The sequence below is a fragment of the Rhinoraja longicauda genome, chromosome 6 (assembly GCF_053455715.1).
Source record: "Rhinoraja longicauda isolate Sanriku21f chromosome 6, sRhiLon1.1, whole genome shotgun sequence".
Lineage (NCBI taxonomy): Eukaryota > Metazoa > Chordata > Chondrichthyes > Rajiformes > Arhynchobatidae > Rhinoraja > Rhinoraja longicauda.
In genome coordinates this window covers 14050885-14076654 of record NC_135958.1, presented here as the reverse complement: position 1 = coordinate 14076654, position 25770 = coordinate 14050885, and the positions used below count along the sequence as shown (strand labels likewise).

The following is a 25770-nucleotide window of genomic DNA, read 5'->3' as shown; positions in this document are numbered from 1 at the left end:
CCTTAGAAGGAATTGAGGATAGGAAAATGGTTTACAATTTGATCATTCTTCTGAAGAAACTAAATATTATCGCTGTGAACTAAAAATTCTCCAGAAAAGCTTTGGGGTTTGTTTAGTTTTGAAAGCTTTAAAATCAAAGTCTTATTTTTAACACATGAACAAAATGTATTTGTGGATATTTTGGTTGTGCATTCCTATGCTTAGTGGCATCCCGTTAATTAAAGTGAAATTTAGCGTTGTAAATTAAAGACAAGCCCTCCAAAGAATGTACAAAAAGAAATCATAAAGTAGACATTCATACAATCAGAAATTACTGTGTAATATATTTTGCAAAGCATAGCTTCCAAAGTTTTTAAAGGCTAGATTTTATTGCAAAGAACCTGATTGATTAAATAAAATTATCAACTGATCTAGTGATCTGTGCAATTTTTCAGAACTAAATTTGGTGGCTTAATTACTTTGTTAATTTTAACTTACTGTTGATCCAAATTATATACATTGGTTCCTCAGATAATGAATGTTTATTTTGATGTTTTTAACTGCAACATCATTGACTCAGAAGACTTTCCTTTGATTTTCAAAGCTTTCACTTCAATTAATAATGCTAATCCATGTTCTCTACAAATGCTCTCTACAAATACCCATAGAAACATAGAAAGTAGGTGCAGGAGGAGGCCATTTGGCCCTTCGAACCAGCACCGCCATTCATTGTGATCATGGCTGATCATCTACAATTAGTAACCCATGCCTGCCTTCTCCCCATACCCCTTGATTCCGCTAGCCCCAAGAGCTCTATCTAACTCTCTCTTCAATTCACCCAGTGAATTGGCCTCCACGGCCTTCTGTGGCAGTGAATTCCACAAATTCACAAATCTCTGGGTGAAAAAGTTTTTTTTCATCTCAGTCTTAAATGGCCTCCCCGTTATGCTTAGACAGTGGCCCCCTAGTTCTGGACTGCCCCAACATTGGGAACATTTTTCCTGCATCTAGTTTGTCCAGTCCTTTTATAATTTTATGTTTCTACAAGATCCCCTCTCATCCTTCTAAATGCCAGTAAATACAAGCCCAGTATTTCCAATCTTTCCTCATTTAACAGTCCCGCCATCCCGGGATTTAACCTCGTGAACATGCGCTGCATTCCATCAATACCGGCATGTGAATTTTCCGCTTTTCCGCAGATTTCCATGTTTTCTTAATCCATTTACCAAGCTTTTTGCATGATTTCCGCGTTTTTTCACTTTGCCAAAATCACGTTTACCAACGGAGAAATCGGATCGGGGAAAAAAAAGAAAATAAACGATGTATAGACTTGTAATGAACATTAGGGATCTGCTAGATCTCCCTGACCTCCCACATCCTGCAAGCATCACACTGAATCAGCTTTTCTGTCATTTCTTCACGGTTCTCACCTTCTACAACTTTTGGTTCACCCTCCTCGCCGAAGTCTCTCGAGCTAAAGACACGCACGTTTCTCGCAAGGCACTTTCCTCGACAAGGCTGCTTCCCAACAGGCTGCTCCCCTAGAACAAACCTTGCTTATATTAGCTGATAAATTGACTAACCCACTAATTAGCTAACTTACTGATATGTTAATTAAATTCTTCAGCCAATCCCCACACTCACTTCTTTACCTGCCACTCCTCTGCCTGACCCGCTCAGTTACTCTAGCATTCTGTCCTTTTTGTAAACCAGCATCTGCAGTTCCTTGTTTCTCCTGTTTACCCATTGTGTTTTGCCCAACCATTTTGTTTTTTTAATGAAATTTGCTTGAAACATTTTCCAAGAACTCGGCTCTTTTCTTAAATTGGGGAATGCTGTATTTTTAATGAGAACATGTCATCCTGAAGATAGTATTGCTCAAAAAAATCTTTGGATGGAACATTCCAAATGCAGCTTAGATTTCTGGTTGCCTGGGAATCACATTCAATGTGAATATTCCCTTGGTGTCTCAATCACACACTCTTGAGTCTATATTTGTGTTAAATGATTTGGAAACATTTCTTATTTTGTCATATTTAATGGGGGCAGTAAAGAAGCAATCTTGGCAAATGGAGTCAGAGCAGATGAAACAAATTATCAAAATCACTGATCTTTAATGAAACTCAGAATGCAGAAAAATCGTAAAAGTCATTTGCATTGTTAAGCATTATGAAGTTGCTTGGTGTGATCTGCAGAGACTGGTGCTGAGCTTCAACTATTTACAATTTATATAAATGACTTGGATGAAAGCACTGTACCTATTGCTAAGTTTGCTGGTGACACAGGGTAAGATGGGAAAGGAAGTTGTCATGAGGGCACATCAATATTCTTAAGTGACAGTGCAAAGATATGCCCTTGGGCAAATGGAGTATGGTGTGGAGAAAATGCAAAATTTGCCTACTTTGGCAGTGAAAACAAAAATGACGCATAACACCCAAATGAGAAGATGCAGCAGGATCTGTATGTCCTGGGACACAATTTGCAAAAGGCTCGTAGGCAGGCATTGCACAAAAAACGTACAAGCGGCATCCTTTGGAGGATGATAGATGTCTGTATTAAAAGGAACTATGTTGTAACAGGTCCGGCCCACCAGAAATTGGAGGAACAGCACCTCATATTTCGCCTGGGCAGCTTGCAGCCCAGTGGTATGAACATCGACTTCTCCAACTTTAGATAGTCCCTCTGTCCCTCTCTTCCCCTCCCCCTTCCCAGATCTCCCTCTATCTTCCTGTCTCCACCTATATCCTTCCTTTGTCCCGCCCCCCTGACATCAGTCTGAAGAAGGGTCTCGACCTGAAACGTCACCCATTCCTTCTCTCCTGAGATGCTGCCTGACCTGCTGAGTTACTCCGGCATTTTGTGAATAAACACCTTCGATTTGTACCAGCATCTGCAGTTATTTTCTTACAGCAGGTCCATTAACTCGCCTTTAGTGCTGCCAAGTAGATATTCTCCAATTTGTCTCCTCATAGTAATCAGCTAATGGTTATATGATCTTAAAAGTATTTTCTGCATTTCTGCATCTGTAAGTAATTGTATTTTACACTTTATTCTAATGAAGGGTCAACTGGGTTTGTAAACAAAGAATCTATTCACTACTTATGAGCATGTCAGATTATGTTTTAGAGAGACCATGTTCAAAGGGAGTTAATTTCAAATTCTGATGACATAGAAAGTCAGTCATTTAAAACAAAAAGCATAGAATTATCCAAAAGACAGAAATTTTAACCAAGCATTTACTGGGCAAATTCTGTTCACTGAAAAGCTTCACAACCAAAACTGGTAAAACTAGGACTTTGTCCTCAACAAACTCTAAAGAAACTGAATGCCAAGTACAAAACACACATCACATCACTTGTACAGCCACAAGAGAAATGAATAGTTTGAAAAAGAAAACTATTTTTAACATAAAAATAAGTACCAAAATAAAGAAACAAAATAATAAAAGTAGAATCATTTTACAATTTAAAACTAATATCTCCAGCCTTTGCATGCATGAATACAATCTGCATATTGTGCGATGAGTTCAAATTCCAGGTATGGTTTTAAAATTATAATTAAATACTATTGTAACAATGTTTCTGAAATTTCTCCCTTTTAATGAATCCAATTGAATATTTAAAAATAAGTTGACCAACCTGCATGGCCTGTCCTTTTTCAATTTCTCATATAAACTCTGCCATGAAAGCAAATCCTATTTGGATATAATCCAACAGGGAAATGTTTAATAAATCTCCAACTACTGGTGAGCTATTTCAAACACTGTAGCTTTCTCTGATCTGATTGTACAACTGAATTAGGCATCATAGTAGTATAAGAAAATAACTGCAGATGCTGGTACAAATCGATTTATTCACAGAATGCTGGAGTAACTCAGCAGGTCAGGCAGCATCTCGGGAGAGAAGGAATGGGTGACGTCTCGACCCGAAACGTCGCCCATTCCTTCTCTCCCGAGATGCTGCCTGACCTGCTGAGTTACTCCAGCATTTTGTGAATAAATCAATAGGCATCATAGTAGATTTCATGGCCCCTCAAGCTTTTTCTGCCATTTAGTAAGTTCACGATTGATCTGATTATAACCTCAACTTGGTTTTACCAAATACCATCTATTTTTCAGTCTCTTGCGTTTGCCTCTGCCTTTAAAAAATTCAGACTACTTCCGCTACCCTTTGAGGAGGGAGGGCTTGTGGCAAAAAATTGTATCGTTTGTCCTAAATGGGCATCTTCTAGTTTTGTTAAATTATCCCCCCAGTTCTAAATTCTCTTGAGGAAGCACTTTCTCCTAATCCATAATGTCACCTGGATCTTGTGCGTTTCCTGTTACTCATTGAAACTACATCTGATACAAGTCCCCCTTGTGCATTTGTTCTTCCGAAGACAACCCCATCCATTCCAGGTATCAGTCAAACTATCTCCTCTGAACAGCTTCCAAAGTTTTAATACCCTTCCTTAAATTTCCTTGGGCATTGAAAATAATAAAAATAATGACTTCTGCAAAATGACTTTGGGTGGTGCAGTGGTAGAGTTGGAGCCTTACAGCACCAGAGACCCAGGTTCGATCCTGATACCGGGTGCTGTCTGTACAGCGTTTGTACAGGAGCACTCTTGTACAGGAACATACAAACTCCGGTTGCTCCGAGTGCTCCGGTTTCCTCCCACACTCCAAAGATGTACAGGTTTGTAGGTTAATTGTCATCGGTGAAATTGTAAATTGTCCTCAGTGTTAGTGTGCGGGGATCACTGATCGGTGTGGATTCGGTGGGCTGAATGGCCAGTCGCTGCACAGTATCTCTAAACTAAACTGAACAAAATCATCCACCAGCACACTGATCCCTTTACGTCCTCTCACCTTTAAAGATTCCTTTTTGCTTTCCATGTCAAAATTGACGATTACATATTTCCCTACATTATACTCCTTTTGGCAGGCCTTTGTTGACTCATTAAACTTATCAATATCCCTTAAAGGCCTTGTTCTCTTTGCAATTTCCCACCTATCTTTGTGTAATCAGCATGGCCTGCAAATCATCAAGTATACTACGTTATTATGGCGACCTTATTACCTCACCCTTTACTTGCACCTACAAGGCATCAAAAACTAACCGGGCCTTGGTGCGTCAGTTAGAGGAGGTAAAACAATGTATTTTTAATGATTGCCATAGTTACAGTTGATGGATTTTTCTTTTGGACAGTTGAAAGAGTCACCTGAGCGGTAGCGTGGAAGCTGGTTTTAAAATTGATATCCTAAGTAACTATCTTCAAACAAATAGTTTGAATGAACTAAGTAATAATTGGAGGTCTTAACTTAGCTGTGAGGATCCCTGGCTATGGACTTGTCTCAAAAACGTAGAACAGTATACCACAACAACAGGTCCTTTGGCCTGCAATGTCTGTACTGAATATGATGACAAGGCCAACTCTTAACTGCCTGCATATAATCCACATTCCTCCATTCTTTGCATTTCCATATACCAAGGCAAAAGTCCCTTAAATACTATTATCGTATCTGCCTTAACCACTACTGCCGGCAGTGTATTCCAGGCACTTACCACCCTCCGTGTGTTTCATAAATGCCCCGCGTATCTCCTTTCAACATTGCACCGTATGCCTTTAAATCTATGTTCACTAGTATAGAATATTTTCATCCTGGGGAAAATGTTCTGACTGTCTACCAGATCTATGCCTCTCGTAATTCTATGTACTTCTATTGGGTTGCCCTGCAACCTCCGATATGAGCCAAATGCAGGCAAATGGGACTAGCTTAGCCAGGAAATCTTGGTTGGCACGTGCAAGTTGGGCTGAAGGGCCTGTTTTCATGCTGCTACAACTCTATGACTATATAAACTTATTTTACAAAGAACAGTGAAAGATGGTGCTTAAACTAAAATTTGGGATTTCACATGTATAAAATAAAAACACAATGTTGGAAGAACTCTCAAATGTACTTCAGTTAGGGTAAGCAAAACATTTTCTTTTGAATTATTGTTGCAGTTGTGTTGGTAGTTTTTTCTTTGAGAGCTGCAGGGGGTACTTAAATGGCAGTGTGGAAGCTTGTTTCAGATTTCAATAAAACTCCAGCAGGTAATGTGTCAGATCAAAGACTCATCAGAATTTTGACCCTTTTAATATTTCATGGCTTTGGCTCAGTTTGGCTTGAAATAATATTGAGTTCGCCATTGGCCACGAGGTCAGTTGATAGGGACTTTCAAGTTAAATAATGTTTCACTGGAGGGCATATTCAACAAAAGTTACTTGCAGAATGATCAGATTAGAGCAGTGTTAATGGTTCTGAAGGGATTTGCTGACAAGCTGCCCAGTGACAAATTGGGTTAAAGGATTGGTAGGAAGTTAAGTTGAAAGGAATCTGCAAAATACATTAAAATTATCTAATGGGTTTGATTATAATCCCACATTTTATTAAGAAATCTGATTTTATTAAACAGGTTTCTTATACCTCTTGGTTTCTGGATGCCTTTAATTATGCAATCTTGAAGAAAATAGATGTTCTGAACCTCAGCATCGGAGGACCAGACTTCATGGATCATCCTTTTGTTGATAAGGTAGGTTTGAATACAAGGTGCACAACTGTTTACTGCATTGCCATGGTTACTCATGAGGGGTGTGGAGATTTACTGTGGGAAGGTTGCTTTTCTTAAATCAAAGATCCTCCTATATTTCTTCATTGTTATTTCAATTAAAAACAAATGCTATTTTTGCCTGTGCCCGTTCTGATGTTTCTTTCTACTGTTAGGTGGAAACATAATTTTGTCAGCTTAGGTCAGAAAGAATCAGTGAGAATCATTTGTGGCATCAGAAGTGCATTTAAAAAAAAAAGAAATTTGGCTACTGTGTCTATTACGTATCTGCTGAGTTTAACCCATAATTATCTATAACTAGCTCAGATTATTCATTTTTTTTAAAAATTACTTTAATTTTGTGTTTTATGAATGTTTTTAATCTTTAGAACAGATTTTCAAAATGCACAATTTTTATGGAGCTGATGATTAAATTTACATATAGGGGTGAATTATTGTAAATGTACAGTGTTATTGTTCATAAGGAGGCACAAGAATGGAGTTACATAATTTGGGGTATGAGGAATCTAGACACAAGAAGAATTAGGTATTGAGTGTTATGGGGTACTGGCATAGAGGCAATTTAGGCCAACATAGATCAACCATGATCATATTGAATGTTGGGCAGACTTGAGGATCCTTATGATCTATTTTCTTGCTCATGTCACCACATAGGCATTTAACCTAATATTAAAACCCTTTATTTATCTTGTTGAGCTATCAATTAAAAAGCTAAACTAGTCCCATGATGTTTTCACAGATGAGAATGTTGCAGTTCAGTGCAGGCAAGTAATCCAGATCTAGCAAGTCATAAAAACCTTGTTATTGTTATACTTTGACAAGGATTGCAGTAGAACAAATTTATCCACATTTCTGAAAGGCTTTCTTTAAGATGTTATCATGGATTTGCGAAAGTTAGACCATGCAGTCAGCAGAAAAGTAGTAGGGTGGAGAGCCAGCTCAGCACATGGCAGAGCTAGTCTTTAATCCTAAACTATATGCTCTGAAGTGGATTTGAAATTGAGCTCTCAATCTGTACTGGGATTGCTGCAATTCACAATTTACATTTGATTCAAAACTTCTAAATTTGGTAGCCTAGTATTGCAGTCAGTATTTATAAGGAAAGCAAAATTGGATGATAGCTATGCTTGGGAAACTAGCTTCAATATAATGAAGTCTGTGGTTTCACATTTTGAGGGGTCACGTAAAAATAAAGGATAATAGGAGTACAAACACATTTTAAACAGATGGTAAACTAAGAACTAGAGTTTGTTCCTAGACGGGATGGAATTTGGAGACCAGCAAATGTATTTATTTAATCTTGTTCTGAAAAGGATGTAAGCATACTAGTGAGATTAAGTAAAGATTTTTTGAGAATTGGTGTATAACATATAACATATAACATATAACAACTACAGCATGGAAACAGGCCTGTCCGGCCCTACCAGTCCACGCCGACCATTCTCCCTGACCTAGTCTCATCTACCTGCACTCAGACCATAACCCTCCAATCCCCTCCTATCCATATACCTATCCAATTTACTCTTAAATAATAAAATCGAGCCAGCCTCCACCACTTCCACCGGAAGCCCATTCCATACAGCCACAACCCTCTGAGTAAAGAAGTTCCCCCTCATGTTACCCCTAAACCTTTGTCCCTCAATTCTGAAGCTATGTCCCCTTGTTGGAATCTTCCCCACTCTCAAAGGGAAAAGCCTACCCACGTCAACTCTGTCCGTCCCGCCCGACAGTTGTGCTACTTAAGAAAGAATGAATGAGCAAATTACTCACTGCAGGTGCTAAAGGATGGCCTAAATAAGAGGAATACAATTTGGTTGTGGTAAAGTAGACAAAGGCAGGCAGACAAGTGAAAAGACAGCGAGAAACTTCACTTGAGCGGAATGGCAAAACATAAAGCTACCAAGATATCAAATATATTCAAACACGATGGCGCAGTGGTAGAGTTGCTGCCTTGCAGAGTCAGAGACCCAGGTTCGATCCTGACTACGGATGTTGTCTGTATGGAGTTTGAACGTTCTCCCTGTGACCAGCATGGGTTTTCTCCTGGTGTTCCGGTTTCCTCCTATGCACCAACGATGTACAGGTTTGTAGGATAGTGTTAGTGTGCTGGGATCGCAGATTGGCACGGACTCGGTGAGCCGAAGGACCCGTTTCCGCGCTGTATCTAAACTAAACTAAATTTCTTGGAGAATGTTGGGAATTTGAGCTTACGATCACAGTGGATGATGCAGTGGTGTGTGTGCACATGAGGCAGAGGCAGTGGAGGATAACATTGATCAAGCTGAGCTGAATAAGGAAGGATGAGATGAGGCTCGAATGGAACAAGTGTGGGAGTTATTTGTGCAGAATATTTTGTGCATTTCAATTCACAAATAGTTAATTAGTTCATTGTGTATGACTTGTCAAAATAATTGATTTTTATTCCATAAATGTTTGCTCCAGTTACCTGTTCAGTAAAAGGCACTGGATAAACAATGGCATAGTGTTCTTACTTAATGATGTTTTGTTAGGGTAATGTGCCGTGTTTCTTTCATCCTAGTTTATCCTGTCCTATATTCTGATGCTGAAAGCAATTATTCCTTAACAGTGTCGTTTAAAAGGCCTAAAGGCTTGTTGGCACAGTCTGGCTTTTAGCTTGCATCCTGGTACTGACATTAACCGTTGCATTACAATAAGAAAGATGCCTGAACATCATTAAATTTGCTGCTCTAATGTTATTCAACTTTAAAAAACAACAAAAATACTCTCATGCCTTTTCTCCCCCTTGTCATCTTTTCGAGTATTTATATTGCAAAATTTAAAGACAAAATCGAGCTCATGTTTTTTCTTTAATGCTTTATAATATTACATCTTGGTTAATGTGGAAATAAATGGCCATTTTTAAGTCAAAGCAAACCTAAAAAGGTTATGGGATGAGATTACTATGATCGGGTATCATTTATTTTTTGGGGAGTGCGAATATCAATTTTGTTTTTTATTTGAATGCCTTTTTTTCTTGTAGGTTTGGGAGCTGACTGCTAATAAAGTGATCATGGTCTCTGCAATTGGTAATGATGGGCCTCTTTATGGGTGAGTTTGGCCTGTTTGATCTTGATGCTCATGTTTAAGCACAGGATGCCATTATCAAATGTAATATACACCCAAGTCCAAAGTAGTACAAAGACTGAGGCCGGGTTGCAGCACTGATAGAGCTACTTGGGCTGTCCTGACCAGCTGCAACATTTTGGGGGGAAATCGTTTCTGTTTGCAGCAAAGAAAAGTTGGTGAAGACATAATTATTTTTGTAGACGCTATAGGTAGATACAAAATTAAGGTTAGAGTTGGGAAACTGAATAAAATTGAGCTGCATTCCATTCCTACTGACTTGAATACTGTACAATGCACCACTGTTTTGCTGTTTTGTGCAATGGATGATTCGTGCAGATTTATGAGTGTTACCTTTATAAATGAGTCGACAAAAATGTCTGATCTCTCTGCTGCTTCAGGTGTAGGATGGGGAAAACTGTTCACAAGAACTGCGTTGATTGGCATTCTGCCTTGGAATTTCAACACAGACGGGGGTCGTTTGAGCTATTGTGTTCATGCCAATGCACAAAAAGCCATTTAGGATAATCTTGTCTTTCAGTATGTGGTCCCTAAACCTGCAGGTTGGGTCTCCAAGTAGACATCCAAAAAGTTTTAAAATGTCACTAGAATTTCTGTCTGTACCAGGCTTTAAGGTACTGACTTCTTGAGTAATAATTATTGGGGAGAAAAATCTCTTCTCCCCTCTAATCTCTCTTCTCCCCTCTAATCATTGTACTGATTAATTTAAATCCATGTCCCTTAGTTTTTGTTTTTTTCCCTATTCCTATTTCTTAGTGCCTTGGGGATTATGCTTCTTTGCTCAACTTTTCTAAAGAAGGGAAATATTTAAAAACCAGCAACCATTTGTTTTGCAGAGACTGGATGCATTAGACTTAGTTGAGTCTTCTGAATAATTATTACTATCTGGATGCAATTTGTGGAATTCTTCAAGAAATTCTTTCACGTATAATATTTATTTGTGGGATAGAAACTACTTCAGAATGGGAAAGGTGCTGCTGTATTTCCATGCTCATTCCAGTTATTCGCTGCGCTGGAGGGTATGGTTTCAGCCATTTGGGTCTTACATTCTGGCATCCTAAGTCTCTCTTCTGGTTGCTTTGATTGTTTGAAAGCCTTTCTCATAAATAATGGAAGATGCAGCTCAAAATAGAAGCTCTTGCTTTTTTGTAAGAATTATTCAGATTGACTGATTTAAGGAGAATGTATCAGGTTAGTACAAGCCGATGTGTAGTGTCTCCTTTTAACTTTGATTATAGCACTTAGATTTCTCGAATCAGAAGGCTATGGCGTCAACTTTGCTCTGGCGTTTGAAATGTGTTATTCTGGCTGCTACCATTTTAGTGAGCGTTGATAGAAGTTTGTTGTTTTGGCTGATGTGCTAAAAATTTACCTCAGCATTTTGCTCTGAGAATTTGCATGGGTAATAATTGAAGACCAGGATAATTCTGAATTCTTGGCTAGCATGTGTCCCTCCAGCAATGCAATCGAAAACGTGTAGCATTTAAGTTGGGATCCAAGTAGATGAAACCACAGCCCTCAGCGGTTGGGGCAATTGGGACTGGAAATGTTTGTGGCATTTATGTGTACTCACCGGTCAGTATGTTCAGACTGGCCTTTTTGTTAGTCGCAGGACTTTATATATTAAAAAAGCACATCATTGGCTGCCAAGGGCTTAAACAAATTTGGAAAGAGATGACTGCAAATTAATCGATCATGAGGCGGTCCTTGACACAATTCTACAATGATCCTTGTTTTTTAATTAGTTCGAGCCATTGTTCCTTTGAATCTAATGTTGCCTCACCTTTTCCAGTACCCTCAATAATCCTGCTGACCAGATGGATGTAATTGGTGTGGGTGGAATTGACTTTGAAGACAACATGGCTCGATTCTCCTCCAGAGGAATGACCACTTGGGTAAGTTAGCACTGTTTTATGCTATGAAGCACAGTTTATCTTATTCGCAGGTTGACAGTGGAAAGGGCAATGCATAAAGCCTATCTCTAATTTCCCTAGCTGTCTTGTATAGCAGTAATGATTCCTCTTGTACGCTGCAGAGACCTAGACTATCACCAATAGGCACCTTGAGGCATTTAAAAGATACCATCATTGTGGTCTCTCCAAACATTCAAAATGTTTTGGATAATTAAGTGAATCACTGTCATAGTGCTCTTGAAGGCCCACGTTACTGATATTACGGCCCTAATGACACTTAGAAACATAGAAAATTGGTGTAAGACTAGGCCATTCGGCCCTTTGAGGCAGCACCGCCATTCCATATGATCATCCAAAATCAGCACCCCGTTCTTGCTTTTTCCCTATATCCCTTGATTCCATTAGCCCCAAGCTATATCTAATTCTCACTTGAAAACATCCAGTGAATTGGCCTCCACTACCTTCTGTGGCAGAGAATTCCACAGATTCACAACACTGGGTGAAAAAAACTTTCCTCATATCAGTCCCAAATGGCCTACCACTTATTCTTAAACTGCAACCCCTGGTTCTGGACTCTCCCAATATCGGGAACATTTTTCCTTGCATCTAGCCTGTCCAATCCCGTAAGAATTTTATATGTTTCTATAAGATCCCCTCTCATCCTTCTAAATTCCAGTTAATGTAAGCCCAGTCGATCCATTCTTTCATCATATGTCAGTCCCGCCATCCCGGGAGTTAACCCGGTGAACCTACGCTGCACTCCCTCAATAGCAAAAATGTCCTTCCTCAAATTAGGAGAACAAAACTGCACACAATACTCCAGGTGCGGTCTCACCAGGGCCCTGTACAACAGCAGTAGGACCTCCTTGATCCTATACTCAAATTCTCTCGCTAAGAATGCCAACATGCCTGCTGTACCTGCATGCTTACTTTCAGTGACTGGTGGACAAGGACACCCAGGTCTTGTTGTGTCTCCCCTTTTCCTAACCTGACACCATTCGGGTAATTGCCGCCTTGTTCTTGTCATCAAAGTGGATAACCTCACATTTATCCACATTATACTGCATCTGCCATGCAGCTGCCTACTCACAAAACTGATCCAAGTCACCCTGCATCTTCACAGAATCCTCCCCACAGCTCACACTGCCATCCAGATTTGTGCCATCCGCAAACTTGGAGATGTTGCATTTAATTCCTTTGTCAAAATTGTTAATATATATTGTAAATAACTGGGGTCCCAGCACTGATCCTTATGACACCCCTTAATTAACCGTTTTGTCCTCTTCGTTGTACGTACCACCTTGTTTGCATACCTGACACCAGGTTCCTGAAAGTGGACATGTGGTTCTGACTGCTTCCAAGGACCAGCTTACCAGTGTTCTTGTCCCATTCAATCACCATGAATCAAGATGAAGCATAAATTCTTTATTGCGTGAATGCTCAGTGGATACAATACATCATACAGGTGTCTCCGTGCCTAGTTCCCTCTGACCCCCTGGTGGCTGAATCCCACCCTACCAACAGCTGGTTAGCATATAGAAAAACCCAGACTGGATCAGGAACCGGATATACATCATAGAACACAGACACAATCAAGTCAGTTAATATGTCTGATCCACATCCTCCCTCTTAGAATTAAGCCTGCGACTAACGATATATATATGCTACAACATCATAATATACCGATGTAAGCCCTAGAAATTACAATTACGCACTGGAAGATACACATAACAAACAACTAGAATGAGTAGCGTTAATCAGTGAACCGGTTAAATGTCAATGTCCGCTGTCAATGTTTGACAAAGTCCCTTTTTTTTTTAAGCATATGATGGGGAGAAGGTTCAATAATATGCTCAATAGCTCCTTGGGGATGGGGTGCAGTTGTGGAAATACACCATTTCCACCAACTCCCTTGAATCCCTGACCCATGATCAAGGTTTCTGAGTGAAAAGCAACAAGACAACCACATAAAAGTTAACATAAGCATCCATCACAATGGATTCCACATTCCTCACTGCGATGGAAGGCAATAAAGTTCAAACTTCTTCCTCTTGTTCCCCCGTGGTTGGGGGAGTCAGAGCATCCGCAGTCGGGGCGATCAAAGCCCTCGCAGCCGACGATCGAAGCCCCCATCGGGGTGATCGAAACTCCCGCATCTGGGCGGTTGAAACTCTCTCTGTGCATGGAGCTCCCGAGTCGGCCTCTTCTTACCGGAGACCGCAGGCTTCACGACAAAGGGATCGCAAGCTCCGTGATGTTAAAGTCCCGCAGACTCCCGCGGCTTGGAGTTCCGGGTCGGTCTCCTGGAAAGGCTGCCAACTACACGATGTTAGGCCGCAGTGGGGACGGAGATACGATGCGGGAACAAATTTGAAAAAGAGTTTGAAAAAAAGTTTCCCCCACCTCCCACCCCTCACATAAAACAAACCAAGGAACACTATAACATACTTTTTAACGTACTAAAAATAACAAAAAGAAGAAAGGACAGACAGACTGTTAGCAAGGCAGCCACTGCTGGTGGTGCCACCCAGTCATAACCAAAGCAACATTCAGGATGGTATTGAGAACATTATCCATGCATTGGCAGCACACAAGTTTCATATAACTGGTGGTAGGAGTGAACCATCTCACAGAAATACCCACAAATGCTCCATAAGCCACCTTCAGCCCCATCTATGGAAGAGACTGCAGTTCCCACATTGGCTTCATTTGTTACCATGGAAGCAAGCAATTCCTGCTTCTGAGGAACTGTCAATGAAGAACTCTTAGAGATGGCGAGTTTTAGTCAAGATTGTGTGAATGAGGGGAACTTGCAGGTACTGTGTTCTCTTCTGCCATAGTTTCCCCAAGCAAACAAAGTTGGCTTTTAAATGTGCTTGAGGAAGCTTTGGCAAGGTGCCAGACTGTATTTTGTAAATGCTAATGTATATTGTCGATAGTGGGAGTAAATGTTTGTTTAGCATGGTGGTTCATGCGTCAATCAATAGGGCTGCTTTGTAGTTAGTAGTGTTCAAGAAATTTAAATTTAAATTTAAATTCACCATAGAAATTTAAATTGCTTCCAGTCCATGGGTTTGATACTTTGGTACAGTAGCACATTAGTTAAGAATGTTTAATTGTCATATGTACCAATACAGACCATTGAAAATCATACTTGCAGCAGCATAACGGGTGCTAGCAGCATAACACAATACTCAATAGATAACATAGTCATGAAAAAAACAAAAAGTTTAATAAATAAAAACAAAACAGTTAATGCTGTTGACTTACAGCTTCAGGAAACCAAATTTAGTGTTGACTTTGCTGTCTGTGTAAAATTACCACATTCTGCATGGATTTACCCAGGAGCTTTCATCTCCCAAACATGTGCTGGCGAGTTAATTGGATTTGGTGTAGGTGTGATGAAAAGAATCAACAGGAATTGATTAGCAAGCGAGAGAAAGACTAAGGTGCAATGAATAAGATGGCTCTTCTGGAAGCCAATGTGGACTTAATGGGTCAAAGAGCTTCTTGTACCATTGTGAATAATTCGTATGTGAGTCATCTTTGAATCTAATACTATCCCTGACTTTCATTAGCCATGAATGTGGTACTTTTTGGGGGGTTTTCTGCCATGCTGGTATGTGAAACTTGCAGTTCCTGCATTCTGCTTACCTATTGCCATGTATTTTAATGAACTCCAATTTATCATAGCCAACTCGCTCCTCGTATCTTAATTTCCTTTATCTACATACTAAAACTCGCTTGTTCCTGAAGAGTCAGAACTGTACATGATAGCACGACAATTTTAGGCCCATTTTGGGCGGCACGGTAGCGCAGCGGTAGAGTTGCTGCTTTACAGCGAATGCAGCGCCGTCGACTCAGGTTCGATCCTGACTACGGGTGCTGCACTGTAAGGAGTTTGTACGTTCTCCCCGTGACCTGCGTGGGTTTTCTCCGAGATCTTCGGTTTCCTCCCACACTCCAAAGACGTACAGGTATGTAGGTTAATTGGCTGGGTAAATGTAAAAATTGTCCCTAGTGGGTGTAGGATAGTGTTAATGTACGGGGATCACTGGGCGGCACGGACTTGGAGGGCCGAAAAGGCCTGTTTCCGGCTGTATATATATGATATGATATGATATCTTACTTGCCGTCGTCCCGTGGTCCTATGGAAGAAGTTTAATTGAAATAGGTGTTATATTTTTTAAGTTATTCACATTTTAAAGTTTAATAAACCTCCTAGCTAACACTCAGAGTTGCGAATTTGTAGAATTCTCTGCCACAGAAGGCAGTGGAGGCCAATTCACTGGATGAATTTAAAAGAATGTTAGATAGAGCTCTTGGGGCTAGTGGAATCAAGGGATATGGGGAGATGGCAGGCACAGGTTACTGATTGTAGATGACCAGCCATGATCACAATGAATGGCAGTGCTGGCTCGAAGGGCCAAATGGCCTCCTCCTGCACCTGTTTTCTATGTTTCTGTTTAATGGTCTATTTTACATGTTCCTTGAACTTCATCCCCTTTGTCTCATTTTCACACCTTACACTTCCATATCTTTGTATCTCCCTCTCCCCGACTCACTCTGAAGAAGGGTCTCGACACGAAACGTCACCCATTCCTTCTATCCAGAGAAGCTGCCTGTCCCATTGAGTTACTCCAGCATTTTGTGTCTATCTTCAGTTTAAACCAGCATCTGCAGTTTCTTCCTACAATACTTGGTTATACAGCTTGTGTTTTAATCTTAAAATCTAAAAGAAAATCATTTGCTTGTGTTAGTAAGAAAGAAAACCCATTCACAATTGTCGCTTAGTCAGTCAGCACTGCATTCACTATTTGTTCATATTACTGTATGATATTGTTTCCAAATTTACACACAATCGACATTTGTAGATGCTGCACTTGGATTGCTGCCAGATAATTGCTTGATTTTCTTCCCATAGGAGCTTCCAGGTGGCTATGGCAGAATGAAGCCTGATATTGTGACCTATGGCTCAAGTGTCCGAGGCTCTGGTATGCAGGGAGGCTGCCGTTCACTTTCGGGAACTAGTGTGGCATCGCCAGTGGTGGCGGGTGCAGTCACTCTGCTGGCAAGGTACGCACATCTTTATGTCGCAAAAAAAAAATCCTGCATTTTCAATTTGAGCCATTTGAGCGTCAAGGTTTCTGACATCTGATTCTGAGCGCTGAAAGCCTTAATAGTATAGTACATAGAGATTATCGCAATCGAGTGCTTGCTATTGCAGTAGTATCTGTAGCCCACAATCAGTCTGAAGAACGGTCTCGACCCGAAACGTCACCCATTCCTTCTCTCCTGACATGCTGCCTGACCTGCTGAGTTACTCCAGCATTTTGTGAAATAAGTACCTTCGATTTGTACCAGCATCTGCAGTTATTTTCTTACACTACCTGTAGCCCACAATGCACACTGGTGATGAAACTCTTGGAAATTGTTTCTCCTTCATCAAGAATAGTTAATTTTCAAGTTTAGAGAAGGATGACATTTGGCAACCTGTGGTGTGGAAAACGTCCCATGTGTGATCAGAACCTTGTAACTTATCTGTAAACAGGATGCTTCTGTGCTTTGAACAAACAAGGGATATTGTTAGTAAATGTTTAAAACTACAGCTGCTATTTTTTTTTCTCAAGATTACCAACCAGAGCTAGGAACACTAAGAAAACTCGCGTCCTGAGTAGGGAGAAAGGGAAAAGCTTTGAAAGAATGAAGTGAAGGGAAAAACTGTGATCAAACTATTTAAAACATCATTCTAAATACTACTGAGGGAAAAAATGAAATCTAATCTCTCTTATGGTTCCTACATGCAAAGATAAGCAGGTTTGAGTTGGTGTGGCTAGCCAGTGGTTCTGCCTTTTTAAAAACAAGGCAAAATACAGTGTAAATATGACAGTAACTTTAAAAATTGAGTTAATGTTGAGGTGGAGGAAGAATTGCTGGTATAGAATTTGAGGAAATGTGGAGAATATATAACCATTTGGAAGGCCATAAATAGCTTTTTGCTTTTTAAAGGGGAGCAGCAAGAAATCAATTGTCCAGGAAACTAAGAGATTTAAGAAGAGTATTCATAACAGGTACTTGCTGCTTGTTCCAAAAGAAGAAAAAAATGAAATTGTTGCTTGTTTCTAAATTAAGTTAACATTTAATTCCATACAACTGAATTGGTGAAAGCGAGAATGCTGAAATTCTGAGGTAGGTGAGAATCTGATAATACAGCAATAAATGAGTATGATAAAATGAATTGACTGGATAAAGTCTTGTGGATGAGGACGAAGTGCAGAAAGGTATAGCAATGAAAGGTTTAAAAATAAGTCTGCATTTATATTGCACAACATTTATTAACATGTGCAATGGGCTCACAAAATTGAGGATTCTATTAATGTTATTGAAACAGGTAAGGCAAAGTAGATGGTGGGGATCTGACCCGAGACTGCACATGCATACCCCCTTCCCCCAAAATACCACACCACCCAAAGCTGCTACAAGTGTTTGCCTGCAAGCAGAGTTTAATACTGGAGAACATGAAATGGGCAATTTGCCAAAAGTTTGCATAATTGAATTGATTTTTTTGTTTACAATGACCTGGTTAAGAACAGTGAAAATCACAAGGACCGGTTTAGAATATCCTGCTATTCTGCAGCTGTTTAAGAACAGGATTTGACTGAGAGGATGTGGTAACTTGAATTATCCAACCAAAACTTGATGCCGGACACTCCCTCTTCTCCCCTCTCACTTCAGGCAAGTGGTGTTGAAGTGTGAAAATGCAAACCTCCAGATTCAGGGACAGTTTCTTGCCAGCTTATCAGGCAACTGAACCATCCTATCACCAACTAGTGAGTGGTCCTGAACTACCATCTACCTCTTTGGAGACCCTCTAGCTATCTTTAATTCGACTTTACCAGACTTTATCTTGCACTAAATGTTATTCCTTTTATCCTGTATCTGTACACTGGACGGCTTGGTTATAATCACGTATAGTCTTTCTGCTGAATGGATAGCATGCAACAAAAAAGCTTTTTATTGTGTTTCGGTACACGTAACACTAAACTAAACTAAACTAAATTTAAAAGAACTGGTCCTTTTGCAGTGAATCTTTTTGCTTCCCTGTTATTGAATTGTATGAAATTGAATGAAAGCTTGTGAATGAGGGTAAACTATCCAAGATAAATGGAGCTTTGCAGTCAATCAAATCAGAATGTGAACCTTGTTATCAGATTGCAGTACCATACCAAACAAGCGAAAAATGGAGTGGTAGATGCAGTGTGACCAATTGGTAAATCAACAGGTTGATGGTGGTAGGTGTGTATATTCCTCAACCTTTGGCTGGGGTTTACCCTGTCAACTGTTTTAGGTTAGCTTAAAGTTTAGTTTAGAGATACAGCATGCTTATTTTAGTGATACACCTGTTTATTTTTAGCCCACCAAATCCACACTGATCTTTGATCACCCATTCACACCAATTCTATGTTATCCCACTTTCTCATCCACTCCTTACATTCGAGGGCCAATTTAGAAGTCAATTAACCTACAAGCCTGCATATATTTAGGATGTGGGAGGAAACCCACGCAATCACAGGGAGAATATGCAAAGTCCACACAGGCTGTGTCTGGCACTGTGAGGCAGCAGCTCTACCAGCTGCGCCATTGTGCTGTTTGGGATGACTATTAAACGACTGATAAAAATTGTCTCAGGAATCTTCAAGGTTGTACAATATCGTAGAATTTCATGCTAATTGGTTTTGGCATGATTGGGTGATGCAAGGAATGACTGATACTGGTTTGCAAAAGAAGACAAAGTGCTGAAGTAACACAGTGTCTGACAGCATCTCTGGAGAACATGGATTGTTGACATTTTGGATTGGGATCCATATTCAGACTAAAGGTCACCTGTCCATGTTCTCCAGTGATGCTGCCTAACCCACTGTGTTACTCCAGCACGTTGTGTCTTGTTTTTGGCATGGTCAGGTTCACCAAGATGCTGTGTTTGATTCTTTTCCCACATCTTTTAAAATTTTAAGAGGGACGGACAGAGTTGACGTGGGTAGGCTTTTCCCTTTGAGAGTGGGGAAGATTCCAACAAGGGGACATAACTTCAGAATTAAGGGACAAAAGTTTAGGGGTAACATGAGGGGTAACTTCTTTACTCAGAGGGTGGTGGCTGTGTGGAATGAGCTTCCGGTGGAAGTGGTGGGGGCAGGCTCGATTTTATTATTTAAGAGTAAATTGGATAGGTATATGGATGGGAGGGGATTGGAGGGTTATGGTCTGAGAGCAGGTAGATGAGACTAGGTCAGAGAAAGGGGTCGGCATGGACTAGTAGGGCCGAACGGGCCTGTTTCCGTGCTGTAATTGTTATATGGGCGGCACGGTAGCGCAGCGGTAGAGTTGCTGCTTTACAGCGAATGCAGCGCCGGAGACTTAGGTTCGATCCTGACTACGGGTGCTGCACTGTAAGGAGTTTGTACGTTCTTCCCGTGACCTGCGTGGGTTTTCTCCGAGATCTTCGGTTTCCTCCCACACTCCAAAGACGTACAGGTATGTAGGTTAATTGGCTGGGTAAATGTAAAAATTGTCCCTAGTGGGTGTAGGATAGTGTTAATGTACGGGGATCACTGGGCGGCACGGACTTGGAGGGCCGAAAAGGCCTGTTTCCGGCTGTAAATATATGATATGATATGATATGATATGATATGATATGATATGGTTATATGAAGCTAATAATACACATGATCATGATTTGTCAAAATTACCTGGATGTACTAAGGGTTACTGAGTAACAGTTAAGCAAGGTCTGTTGGCAGTGTTATGATATTTTAGTGTGAATCCTTAATCTGGAAAAACTCTTGTGTTATTATAGTTATGTGAAGTGTTCGTCTTATTGGGAAAGTATCTTTTAGACTGTTAAATGTTCTCTTGGAACTATTTCACTCTGAAGTGTTTTAACAAAACCTTGGAATTAATTTGACTCTTTAACAATTTTTTTGTTATGGTTAGAAAACTTTACTTCAGGAAAGATTGGTTAGGCCAGATTGCTTTTCTTTGGAAAAGTGAAGTTCTGAGGCTATTTTTCCAGCTGAATATAATTGACCCCATGGCATTATTTTGAAATAACACGGAGTTATTGAAATAAATCAGACATTGCTAAAAAAAAATCCTTCAAGGCACAAAGATCAAAGCACACAATTTCTTTATCCCTAGCTGACCAAAAAAAAAAATAGTACAGTCCACCACAGATTGTCCTGGAACTGGTGGTCCTCCACCCCCTTTCATCCGGACAAAATTACAAGAGCGCACTTAAAATCACCCCGGACGTCCCCCTCGAAAATGTGGTGCCTATGCCGGGTGAGCAGGCCGATCTTGACCTCATTAAGAATTCTGCGACCAGACATCCGATTGGCGGGTCGAATTTCCCAGGAAATCCTGCCCGGCCGGAGTCAGCATATCCGTTTCCATAGCTGACTTCTGAGGCCAGCTTTGCGTGCTGGTATCGTGGCCCCCGTTGGCCTAGGCGGACCATTCTGGTACCAAAGGACTCCCCTCGGAGGTGGCAGGTGCCCCCACCCTACTACACATTGGCAAATCTTATCAACCTGTAAAATTAATTTGCATTTAATATTTATTTTTCTAGCAGAAGTGGAATAATTAGTGGGTCAGTGCTGCGTCGTTGTATTGTATGTGACCTCTTTTGTTCTGGAAAATTGGTGGTGGACTTGTATTAACATCAAAAGATGAGGCATATTCAGTTGCCATAAGTAGCATTAGGCATGATTGGAAGAAATTTGATAGTGATAATCTGAGCAGCTGTTTAAAAAATGGAAACAGGAATTCAAATCTGTGAATTCTAGCTGGTCTAAAGCTTTCACGCACATCTATATACCAAAGCTCTTATTTGTTTGTTCCTGAACTACAGCCAAAACGGTACATGATAGCGCGACAATTTTAGGCCCACCTTACCGTCGTCCCGGGGTCCTATAGAGGAAGTTTCATTGAAATTGGTGTTAGATTAAAAAAGTTATTCATGTTTAAAAACCGCACATGCGCAGTTGGGGCTTGTTGATCTTGGGAATGAGTAGGGCTCGGCCGCCTGTCTCTTGGAGCCAGGCCTGGTGCCGGGGGAAGTGGCCGGAGCCTGGGCCCGGAAGTGACTGGGTAACCGTGAGCTTGAGGTGGGCCAGGGGGAAAGGCGGCAGTAGCAGCAGCCACCCGGGCCGGGAGGCGGGTTGCTCCCGGGACGGAGAGGGGAAGGGGAGCGGAGGGCGGGGAGGGGGGTTGAGGGAGTCGGGGGGATGGAGGAGTCGGGGGGAGGAAGGAGTCGGGGGAGTGGGGTGAGGGGGTGAGAAGAGGGTGCTGCACCATTGCAGGAGAGGCAACCCTAGGGGACGGAGGGGGGAGGTGAGAGGGGTGGGGGAGGGAGTTTGGGAGTGGGGTGAGGAGAGAGTGCCGCACCAACGCAGGAGAGGAACCCGGGGGGGGGGGGTAATGTGGGAGGGTGCTACACTAATGGGTGCTACATTAATGCAGGAGTGGTCTATCTCAATTAAACTTTCCCCTCTCATAATATAGTTATGCCCTCTGGTATTGGACACTTCCATCCTGGGGGAAAAAGGTTCTGACTGTATACCCTATCTATGTCTCTCATAATTTTATGTACTTCTATCAAGTCTCCCTTCAGCCTCCAACGTTCCAGAGAAACAATCCAAGTCTATCCAATCTCTCCCTGTGGCTGAAACCCTCTAATCTAGGCTGATAATCCTCCTCTGTACTGTCTCCAAACCCTCCACATCTTCCCTATAATGGAGGAGAACATGAACAGAACTCCAAATGTGGCCTCACCAAAGTCCTATTGAGTTGCATCATGACTTCCTGACTCTTGTATTCAATGGCCCTTACAACGAGAGCAGGCATACCACTCTATCTACCTGTGTTGCCATCTTTAGTGACCTATGAACTTGGATTCCCTTTGCATATCAATGCTGTTAAGGGTCTTGCCATTAACTGTATACTCTGTCCGTTCATTCAACCTCCCAAAATGCAACGCCTCACACTTGCTCAGGTTAAACTCCATCTGCCATTTCTCTGCCGCTTTCTGCAGCTGGTCTATATCCCGCAGCAGATGATGGTGAATCTTTGCAATTCCCTACCCAGGAAGAATGGAAATGCAGTCATTGTGTCAATTTAAACCTGGGATTAATAGATTGAACATTAGGGGAATACAGGGATACGGGGATTATGCATGAAAGAGTTGTTGAGGGAGAGGATCAACCATGATCTTGAACAATGTTGAAATAGACTGAAGGGTCTACTACTTCAAGCTTACTCTTACGTAAATGGTTTCTGTTTTTCTTCCACCACAGATCAAAAGTGCTTGATCTGTAAAGTGTATTGGGAAGTCCTGAAAGGAAATGGAAAGGAAGGAACTTGCTGTCTGCAGCAGAATGATTATCTAGCGGTAATTAGTTAAAGTTTGAGAGGGGATCTGAAGATAAATTCTTGCGCCTACATTATGTGTGGATAGGTGGGCTCAAAGATATGCTGCATAACAGACATATATCTGGATACATTTAGGCATTAAATTAGTATTTACTGCACCTTATCCTAAAAGACTTTCAGCCAAGAACTGGGAAACGTTACACGAGACAACTTTGTGTGGCTGCTATAGACACAGCAGGGCAAATAACTTTTTTTTCAGCAAATTAGTATGGTTTGAATTATTGATGCATCTTGTTTTATGTGCTGCTAACTAATTTGCTTGTTATGATATGGAAAGAGGCCATTTGGAAATCGGTCCTTGCAGGCTTCCGACAGAACAATCCCGTCAGTTCCATTCCTGGCCATCCTTATTTTGCTGCTGCTGTACAATTTATTCATTCTCACATGGCTATTGTTGCCTTTCATTCTTTTGCCACTCCAGTCATAATCACCTTTCAGCATGTCTTTGGAATGTGAGATGACGGCAGGGCACCTCAGAGAAGCTTGCACGGTCACGGAGAGAATGTGCAAACTCCATTGGCTGCAGCCAAGATCTGAAACAATTCTGGGTTGCCGATAAGGCAGCAGTCATTGACCACTGCGCCACCAGCCTACGGTTTAATTGGCCTTGATTTGTGTCTTTTCCTTTGATCATCCTTATCTGAGGAACAGTGGTCGAACTCTTGAATCTGCGTCTCTGCAGTAGATCATTCTGCACCTGCCATGTTTATTTCTTTGTGTATATTGGCTATGTGATCTCCGGATCACTTGCTATGGCTTTTTTTTCTTGCCCCTTTAAATATTTTATCAGGAATGGAAAGGCAAACTTGCATTCCATAATAAGTTGGAACACGCATTCAGTATTACTCTGGAATGTTTTACGATCCTCAATTCAAGATTACATCGTTTAAAATCAATTTTAAATTTTGTAGTATGGATAATATAGGCCACATTGTGAATTAGTCAAATAATATTTTAGACAATAGACAATAGGTGCAGGAGTAGGCCATTCAGCCCTCCGAGCCAGCACCACCATTCAATGTGATTATGGCTGATCATTCTCAATCGGTACCCCGTTCCTGCCTTCTCCCCATACCCCCTGACTCCGCTATCCTTAAGAGCTCTATCTAGCTCTCTCTTGAATACATTCAGAGAATTGGACTCCACTGCCTTCTGAGACAGAGAATTCCACAGATTTACAACTCTGACTGAAAAAGATTTTCCTCATCTCTGTTCTAAATGGCCTACCCCTTATATTTTGTGCTAATATTTGCTGTACTTTTGCAAATCACTTAACAGCCAGGAGTTAAACTAGTTGGTGATTAGAGGCATGAGAAGCAGATGTTGGATTTGATTCAAGTTTCTGCTAGTGTATTTGTTAACGTGATGGTAAATGATTTAAACTGGAGCTGATCCAAGGCTCCATGGAAGCTTTCCAAAGGAAATCGCATTGAGCTTTGTCACAAAGCAAATAACTGGGTTATCAGGTGTGGATTCAACCAAAAGGTCTCGGATAACCTGTTGGTTAGTTACCAGCATGATTGATCTATTATTCCCAACCTAAACTGATTGTTTGAATGCCTCTTGAATAAATTTTGCATGGATAGTTCTCGGTCAAATAGGTGCTGTCTTCCCATCATTCTTGACCTATAAATAAAACAGGATTGCAATCTACTGTAAATCATGAGGTCTGATCAAGTATCAACTGGAGGAACCGTGCAAGAAATCCTGCAGCTACTTATATACTGCAACATTTTATAAAAACTCTGACGTTGGACATTTGGTTGAATTACCGTATTCAAATTTAACGGAAGTTTTGTGATCTTTTAAACTTTTGATCCTTTTGATAAAAAATATTCCCACGGTTTTGTTGTTAATTCATATTTTGCAAAACTGCGAATTCTCAGCTAAATTTTACCATGTCTACAGAATTCTTGCACGTTAATTGGAATTTCTTTTTGAATTTGTTCTGATTAAACTTGTATTCTGCTTTTGTTTTCCAGCACTGTACAACACCGTGAGATGGTGAATCCTGCCAGTATGAAACAAGCATTGATAGCCTCTGCAAGGAGACTGCCAGGAGTCAACATGTTTGAACAGGGTCATGGCAAGCTGGATCTGCTGAAGGCATACCAAATTCTCAAAATCTATAAACCCCAAGCCAGGTGAGTTCTGAAAAGTAAATTAGGATAATAAACACCTTTATCACCAACATCTCTACCCCACACTACCCCCCCTCCCCCCACCACACCACCTTCCTCTCACGCCGAACACCTAATCTAAACAAACAACTTTTTGCTTATTTGAAGGTAATTAGGCCTCTGCTGTGGATGGTTTTGAGTACCTGCAGTTCTGTCATGGATATGTTGATTATTTCTCATGCAAGAGTCAATAGACAATAGGTGCAGAAGTAGGCTATTTGGCCCTTCGAGCCAGCACTGCATTCACCGTGATCATGGCTGATCATGCACAATCAGTACCCTGTTCCTGCCTTCTCCCCATATCCCTTGACTCCGCTACCATTAAGAGCTCTGTCTAACTCTCTCTTGAAAGCATCCAGAGAATTGGCCTCCACTGCCTTCTGAGGCAGAGAATTCCACAGCTTCACAACTCTGAGTGAAAAAAATGTCCTCATCTCTGTTCTAAATGGCCTACCCCTTATTCTTAAACTCTGACCCCTGGTTCGGGACTACCCCAACATCGGGAACATGTTT

General features: G+C 41.0%; 1 protein-coding gene across 2 annotated transcripts in view; it reads left to right on the top strand.

Annotated features, from left to right (window-relative positions):
* mbtps1 (membrane-bound transcription factor peptidase, site 1) overlaps positions 1-25770 on the top strand; it is an 86067-nt gene that overhangs the window by 23467 nt on the left and 36830 nt on the right. For both annotated transcript variants that reach the window (XM_078400491.1, XM_078400490.1), the window contains exons 7-11: positions 6420-6536; positions 9574-9641; positions 11470-11572; positions 16515-16666; positions 25060-25221. In XM_078400491.1, coding sequence (XP_078256617.1) covers positions 6420-6536; positions 9574-9641; positions 11470-11572; positions 16515-16666; positions 25060-25221 — 602 coding nt within the window. The remainder of the gene's footprint in view (positions 1-6419; positions 6537-9573; positions 9642-11469; positions 11573-16514; positions 16667-25059; positions 25222-25770) is intronic.